Source organism: Aedes aegypti, chromosome 3 (genome assembly GCF_002204515.2).
Source record: "Aedes aegypti strain LVP_AGWG chromosome 3, AaegL5.0 Primary Assembly, whole genome shotgun sequence".
In the NCBI taxonomy this organism is placed as follows: Eukaryota; Metazoa; Arthropoda; class Insecta; order Diptera; family Culicidae; genus Aedes; species Aedes aegypti.
Window position 1 is genome coordinate 332,968,603 of NC_035109.1, and position 8,869 is coordinate 332,977,471.

General features: G+C 39.6%; 1 protein-coding gene across 1 annotated transcript; it reads right to left on the reverse strand.

The window, feature by feature from the left end:
- Window positions 1-2,747: 2,747 nt before the first annotated feature.
- LOC5567219 (glutactin) lies at window positions 2,748-5,084 on the reverse strand. The gene is made up of 4 exons (XM_001651597.3): window positions 4,632-5,084; window positions 3,671-4,570; window positions 3,286-3,616; window positions 2,748-3,225 (listed from the first exon to the last, which is right to left on the reverse strand). Exons 1-4 carry the CDS (start codon window positions 4,989-4,991, stop codon window positions 3,053-3,055), a joined length of 1,764 nt encoding a protein of 587 aa, XP_001651647.2. The 5' UTR covers window positions 4,992-5,084; the 3' UTR covers window positions 2,748-3,052.
- Between the last annotated feature and the right edge of the window lie 3,785 nt (window positions 5,085-8,869).

Here is an 8,869-nt window from a genome sequence, read left to right on the forward strand (position 1 = left end):
CAACCGATTTAATTCCTAAGATATTAAATAGATTATCAAAAGGTGCACCTTCGCTGAGATGTAAGCCTCTATGAAGAGTGTAAATAGCGGAACCTTTTTATTATATTGCAGCGGAACAACTGTGGACATACGGCACCTAATTCTGCACTGCAGAAAATTTGACAGAGAAAGATAAGAAAACGACAAGTATTCGCTCTAATGAAGGTACGGTGTTGCCATCTGGAAAAAGTATACTCTGTGCGTGAAGCGTCAAAAATTTTACCCGGCAAGGTATAGGAAATGAAATTTTAAATGCTTATATAAAATTAACTACAATAGCTGTTTAAAATCTTTTCAGTACATGTTGATTAACTTTTAATGGGCTACATTATAGACACATTATTTTGTTTTTTATATTTTTCCTCAATATTCTGCTGATTCTAAAGCTTATTATAAATCTAACCCCGTACACTTACCAGAAATTGATTAGATTATGTTTTGATTTTTTAGAGGCATTTTAAAAATTGACTTCCTATGCTTTGCCATGTAAAGAAATCGGAGCTTCACGCATAGGGTCAACTGTGGTAATTGCCTTCGTCATCGCGAATGAGAGAAGCTTTAGCAACTAAAGAGGACACATCTAGAAGTTTATTGAAGTCAGAGTTGATTGGTACTGGCACCGTTGTTTTTAAGTTTTGTTGAAGAACGAAGGAGAGAAAATTTCGCTATGAAATGAACTATACACTAATAGGTAGTGGTAAGCTCCATCGAAGTTAATACGTCAATCGCGTATTATCCTCGATTTTACTATAGTAAAATCGAGGATAATACGCGATTGGCATCGTAACTTCGATGGAGCTTACCACCATACGGCAGCGTTTCCCAGCCTTTTTGGGTAGGTGTACCAGTTATGGACATAATGGTTTCTTATTTTGCCATGCGTGATAATTTGATTATCTTCACATTTTAATCATAATGTGTGTATTAGTCGTTTAATATCAAATATATCTTGATGTTAACACATTCAAAGAGGTTGAAACTGTGAAAGTTTTCGAGAAAACACGTATGGCCAAATAGGGAACCAATATAGCCAAAACTGGTACACTTTCCCTAAGTGTAATGTTTTTTGAATAATGAATGAAAGTGAGGAATCTACTTCTTGGGGAACGCGTACTTGTTGGAGGAATAGTGTGTGACCCCTCACCGGTTGTTATTGTGGTTAGCTTGTTCGGCCCAAGATTTATTTAAGGAAGGTTCAGCAATCTAAGTAGTCAGTGGGTGCGAAGTGAGGTCAGCTGAATGGGAAGTGGAAGTGATAGCTGGCGAGCAGGTTAGCTGGCAGGTTTGTGTACTCTTTTCTTCAATCTACCGTTTCTATGGAATTGTTAGGGGTTATTTACTGCTAGTAACAGCAGTTGAGTGAAAATTTTCTCGCGCGTCCATGAGCAAGTAGGCGTGAACATCAACCAAAACAAAGTCGCCAGCTGTCACTTGTTGTTTCAAAATGGTGGAAGGAAGAATCTGGCAGATTGGATTACCTCCCTTCTAAATACCTTGGTGCGGCCCATTTCGAAAGCTGCTGTCATGGTTTGGCGCGGAAGTTGATTATTGCTGTTCAATTGAGTGAGCAAGATTGATGTTATATTGAATACCCTGAGAATAAATAAGTTTTGATCATAGTTTTATTCGAAAACCGTTTGAGTTTGATTCTTTAACTATTCTTCTGCGCTGCAGAATCGTGACCCGTTCTGTGGCGAAGTTGGTTAAAGAGAGACAATTTATACCGTCTTCAGCCAAAAGCTGCACAGACTGAACAATCACGAACATTAGGCAACGGACAACACGGAACACCCAGTAGCCCATTGATGAATTTTACGTTTGACGTGTCCACCAGTTTCCACCAACTGGAGCTAGAATCGAACCCATGCTTCGTGACGCAATACGCCTAAACGACTGACGCCGCTAACCGCATGACCACGAAGCCCTGTCTAGAGTACTGGGAGTCGTAGGATCGAAACCCACAAGAATGATACCAATATTTTTCATAATTTTGAATTTCAATTTGTCCAAATTGACATTTGTGTCTATGAACTTCAGGTTGGTAAGCCGTAACGGCGACAACTAGGGTTTTGTGTCGTTATCGTAGTCTAGAGAATATCTTTAACACATTGCTCGAGAAACGTGTTGTATGAATAATTGCAAATATCAAATTTTGCGTAGGATTCTGGCAAGGCCTTTTCAGTATATCTTTAACGAACTTTTGGAAAAATTTGATGGCCTTCTGGTAAGATTTTTAATAAACCTAGGGTTTGTTCATATATTTCATGACGCTTAAATTGGCAATTTTGGACACCCACCCACCCCCTCGTGACGCTTTTTGTATTGATACTTTACAAATTTTGTAGGAGCCGTAACAACGGCTGGACACCCACCCACCCCCTAAAGCGTTATGAAATTTGTGAATGGGCCCCTAGTTAACCCCAAATGGTCTTAGAAAAATTCTTGCATTATTGTGGTGGATTACAGATTTTGGATGTGCATGTAAAGAATATCTGTTGATTCATTATTCATAATTATCCCGAGAACATCAATTTTGAGGGGTCCGCCGAATGTTCAATGAATTTCGGAGTTCGCAGTTCCAAAGAGGTTGGGAACCACTGCACTAAAGATTAGGGTAATGCCACAATAGATCAAAGGAATGGTCGCAGCGGCTCCTCCGAACAGAAAAAGAACAATAACAATTATGTGAGCAGTGAAAAAATATATGGTAATATTGTGACACATAAATACATGTATTCAGTATATTAAGATTGAAATCGAGACTTTACACAATCAAAATTAATGATACAACCATGATCTCATATGCTTAATCATTTTCAGCCAAAATTATGCTATTTCTGCTGACTTGTCGAATGTTCGTTAAAGATTCATTGAGTGCCTATTCCATGGATTATATTCCTTTGGTTCTAGATCGTCACCTGCATGATTCTCAGAATGGTTAAAACGCCCTACATCATTATTACAGTTCATCTTTAAAATAATGTATTCTCACAGCTACAGCATTTGTTATGCGTTAGTGCCATTGCAAAACTATTGCTACCACTACGGTCACGAATAACACTGAGAAAAAGCCAACTTGAACCCGGGAAGCACTTGACTGAGCGGTGGTGGTCGCTGAAAACTCATGGTAGAAGTTTTCACCAATCCTGGCCGGTGTGTTGATGTGCATGTAAGGACCAACAACACCTGGAAGAAAAATACATTTGAGTCATGAAGATTCAGATTTTGTTCAAAGATTTTACTAACTGTCAACAGGTTTCCACTCGGGCAGGTCCTTGGACTTCGGGACGCCATCGATGGCAAACGAAGTCCACAAGTCAATCATGGTCTCGGACATTTTGGTGTCAGCGGTGTTTAGCTTCGTTGCAAAATCCGGAAAAGGAAACAGATAAATGTTATCGTTTGAGTGGTGAATACCGCCCTTGTATGGATAGTGCGAAGTATTCTCTCCGTAGCCAAACCTGGTATGCTCTCCAGCGTAATCGAACGAATACAGATATGTTTCCTTTTCACTGTATCGCGCGTTCGCTTGGATATCTCTGAGCAAGGGACCTTTGATAACAATCGCACCGGCAATCTAAAAAAACAATCACTGTCAAAAGTACAATCGAAGTTACGCGATAAGACCTACATCAATCAATCCGTCGACCATTTGGGTAAAATTGCCACTCTTGAGCTGATCAGCGTTGAGCAACGATTCAATTTCGTAAGCTGCCAATGCTCCAGTTGGGTCGTCCAGGCCAGTGAAGCGATTGATCATGTCCAATAGGTCGTACTGCAAAAACTTGGTGTCGTTGATCATTTTCGAGGCCACTAATGCGTCGTAGATGCTGTTGACTACGAAAGATCCGTCCTGCTTGGTAACTCCGCCCATCATACGAATATCGCGTCGTACCTCACCTCGGCGAACGTACTCCACAGGCTTCCGTTGAAGAAACCCTGAAGGTCCCCCAACAACCAATCCACAACCTCCAATGTTTTCCATGCCATATGTTGCGTATTGACTTGCTGCATGTAGTGGCAAGGCTTTCACCAAATCTTTGGCATCTACTGCTAGTAAGCATTGTTCTACTTGGACTAAAGGCATAGCTTCATTACAACCAGCAAACTTGGCAATATCGATTGCATTAGTCACCGGTTCGGGATCCACGGCCCATGTAGATAGCGATCCTCCGGATTGCAGAATAACCTGGTTGAACAGCTTTTGCGAAACTAGTGGACTGTACAACATTGCAGAAATGGCACCAGCTCCTGCAGACTGTCCAAACACTGTCACCTTATTGGGATTCCCGCCAAATTCAGCGATATGATCCTGAATCCACTCTAATGCCATGATCATGTCCAACATGCCAGCATTGCCAGGAATTATTTCACTCAGGGTCGACAGAAAACCTAGGGGTCCCAAACGATACTGGATCACCACTAAGACAACATCTCGCTCCAGGAGATAATTCGGAGGATGCTGAACCGCTGCTCCCAAGTAGAACGATCCACCATGGATGTAAACCATAACGGAGTAGTTGCCCGTTGTCTGAAATAACAATTATCAGCAGGTTGCAGTGCTAAGACATAACCCAAAAGATATAACTCACATTCTTGGTAAACACCGATAACGATAGGCAGTCTTCGTTGTCTTGATTCATCCCTTCCACCGGCTGGGGACATTCTCGGCCTGGTTCACTTACTTCTCGTACTTCGTTCCACGGGGCAATCTTCACCGGTGCCTTGAATCTCTGGGTCCCGATCGGGGCTTCCGCATATGGAATGTTGTAAAACTGAATGATGGTTTGATTGGTGCGGGCAGTCTGCCCTAATCCTCCACGTATTAATCCCACGCCCTGCAGGTTAATGACTGTGTCCGGAGGATCCTGGCGCTGAACGATTGCTGCGCTCTCTACATCTTGGCTAAGAACCAGAATGAGAACAGCTACTGTTTGAATGAGTCCAATCATGCTGCGAGTAAACCAACAACCCGAACAAGACGAGCTGCGAACAATTACTGTTGTTTCGTGATGGTCGATGACTGGCTAGGAGCTGTCCAAATTGGCACAGTCAGTGTTAGGAGAGAATAGATAAGCGAATGAGATAGATAAGAGGGACTGATGTCGGTAGGTACACGATATCCAATCGTGAGATAAGGTCATAATTGTTTGGTAGGCAGTCGTTTGGCAATATTGCACTGTGTTGGGCGAAGCTGTTTGTAATCCATTGCTGTTATCTGATTATGAAAGATTGGTAGAGTTGGTGATAGAATTTGATTGATGGCTATCTAATAAAGATATTGTATTGTATTGCTGTCGTTTCATACCAAGTGTTCAAAGCAACACAACACCAATACCATGAAACATGCAAAAAGCCAAATTTGCATGTCTATTGGACCATCCTTCGGCCTTAGGCACCACCCCCAGTGATTATTTTTTTGACAAAAACCCACGATTTAACTTACATTGTTCAATTCATATCTTCGAAACTTAGCCTTCTGTATTTTTTGAAGAAAATCGTTCGAGCCCAAGTAACATTTTTAGTTTTTTCATTTACTACAAGCTGTTGTTACCACCATATCGTTAAAACTCATTTTAGAACTTATTAGTCTTAATAACCTTAATAAACCTTTGATAAAACTCCGTTAAGCCCGAAAAGGCCCACACTACAGGAAGTTGTTAAGACTATACCTTAAAACCGTTTCTAAACTTCTTAGTTTTGTATCGTATGAATACATCTACCCTTGTAGTTGTTAAGTTCTCCAAAGGGGGAAGACAGTCTGTACAAATTCCGGATAGACTCACTACCGGATTCGATATTACTTTAAGTGCTAATTAGGTTTAATGGATTTCACTGGGGAACTTTCTACTGTAGTCTAAACATGTCCGTTAGGTTTGAGTTCACAGAACGAAGAGAACGACTTCGTTAGTTTTATTTGATTCAATCATGCATCTGGCGGCAGTGTTGCCAGTCTTGCGCTGAACATATTAAGTGCGCTGAATACACACTAAAGTGTTTATAAATATAATGTAATAGAATATACATTAGTTCTTCCCTCTTCAGAAGATTGGAAATCAGAATGAACAATTATTCACAATTTAATTTACATTTTCTTGTCTTAGCTCTAGTTTTCTTCGAACGCCTGGGTAGGCCAGTAAGCGCTACCAGATCTAACAGAAATTTTCTTTTTATACTTCTATACACTATTATTTCATTTGATTGGTTTCTCAAATCACTGTCTCTCCGATCTGGTATTTGACAGACATTGTTTTCCTCTACTGCTCTTTTGGGTTCCACTGTAGTTGGTATGGACCGACCAGTCTCGATTTCTCGCACCGATCGTCTTGGCTGACCTGGGAATCCTCGTTTATATTTAACCAACCGGATTTGTGTAGAATGTGCGATAGTTGTCGCCTCGTTAACTACCATGATCTGTAATAAGTTTTTGGAAAACCTTTTTAGAAATGATGTGTTTATCAATTTTTCGTGTGAATGCAGAATTCTTCGCTTGTACCACAACTTTGTCCCAGTAATCAAATTATCATCGTCTGAGAAAAATAGTACTAGCATCTGCTTATAGATTTCAGTTAAGTCAACTAATTTGATCATTAGTATTGTTATTCCAGAAGGCAAACTACCTTCCAACGTCAAGTAATAAAGTCCATACACAAATATCTGGATTTCTAAATTCAACTCATGTATTCTTGGTATTGAAAACCGTTTCGTAATAAGATTGTCATACTTTACTATTTTTCCAAATATCTGTCCCCGGCCAATATTAGCAGGATGATTTAATCTTTTCAATGAATACAAGATGAGAGAAAACCCATTGTCCGACAATTCGTCTGGCAATCCAAAAGTTGTAAGAAATCCAACAAATTTCAACTTAGCTCTTGAAAAGTTTGTACTATTCTTTACCTCCACCCATTTAGAGAAATGCTTCACCATCAAAAAGAAGGTATGATAATCGAAATAAACATTGTAGAATTGTTTCTCACTCAATGGTGTCATGGTAGGTTTGCATTTGGAATAATTATGTAGTTTTAGATGAATTGCCAAACTTGCATTGCTTTCACAAGCAGCAACAAACTTCTCATTATCTACAGAATTACAGGACAAATTGTTCCCCAAATTATTACTGTCTATTAATTTTTGACCATACTCATTGGCAGTTACCATTTTTGTTGGAAATCGCAACCAGAAAGTTGCATTGTCAATAATATCGACATTTGCCTTTGTTGTGACTTGAGAAGTTACTATCGATTGTTTTGTAATAAATTGATTGATACACTTTAAAATATTTTCCCGAAAGTAAAACGGAATGTCATACACAGTTTTTAAAATTTGACCGTTACTTTCTAAAGCTAAATTTGTTTTGCAATTATTCGTAGGATTAGAAAGATCCTTGACAATTACGTCAGAAACTTTTGGCCTAGTATGAGCAATTAGTGCTTCATTATTATCTTTTATGTTATTGTTTACTGGCAACGAATTACCAAAAAAGTTTCTCCAGTTGGGAAAGAATTCATCCAACCATGGTCTACCTAGCAAAGGCGTGAACTGGTAATCACAATCAAGCACTAAAAGATAAAATTTTTTCAACTTGCCATTGTATTGAACCTCAACCTTAGCTTCTCCAGACACTTCTAATCTGGAACCATTTACCACAACAAGTTGTTTAGAGCTTTTCAACAAGGGAAGGTCAAATTTTGAAGCAAATAAATTTTTGTCCATTACTGTAACAGAAGAGCCACTGTCAACCTCCATCTGTACATCACTGTTTTCAATAGATACATTTAGCAAACAAGAATCATTCTTGTCAACGGATGAAACATGCATACATTCTAGATCACCTGATATATCATCATCCAAACTACAGTCAATGATCATAAGCCTGTCCAGCTCTTCGTTCACAGCATCCGAGTCAGTGGAAATCTCATTGGAAATATGGTTGACCTCTTTCTCACTCATATCGTCCTTGAGTTTGTAGCACTTCCATCGTAAATGTCCTCTACGTCCACAGTAGTCGCAAATGCGCTGATCCGACGTCCATTGCTTGCCGTCCATTCTGCCTCGCCGATGAAATGCACCTGCTGGTAAATCTCGACGCTTTTGCTGCTGGAATTGGAAATTAGCTTTGCGACGATCATCCGTGGATCGAAAATCATAACGACTATTTACTGTATTACGATAACCTTGGCTCATTTCTCTCATCCTTTGTTCAGGCATTTGTCTACCATCAGTAAATGGGTATTTTATATTTATTGAAGCCACTTGGTCAACATCATTGTTCTTTAAAGCTTTTGTGTGAATATCCGCCATTTCCCATGAAGCGATAATTTTGTCCACCTGTTCCAAAGTTAATTTAGCATTGTCTTCAGTAAAAAGTCTATGTCTGAGGGAATTGTCTATTAAACCAACAAGAATGCGATCAAGAATGAGAAGATTCTTCTGATCACCAAACTCGCAATGTTCCGCAAGCACTTTGAGCGAAAAAACAAAATCACTTGCACTTTCCCCAGGTTGCTGTACTTTAGTACTGAAGCTATATCGTTGGAGCAAGACTGAATCAGTTTTGTCAAGTCTCTCCTTAAGCTTTTGAATCAAAATTTCATAGGACACTTCTTCCATCATCGCTTCGGTCGGATAAAGCTTGTCCGCCACACTAAAAAGGTAATCTCCACCTAAAAGAAACATTTGGTCTTTTCTCTGTTCGTCATTAATCTTGTTCACTCGGAAATGGAATGATAATCGTCTGATCCAAGTAGCAAAAGATTGACCTTTTCGGTAAGGTTCAATATTAGGAGTTACCACATAAGCCATATTCGCCAAAACTTAAGCAAAATGC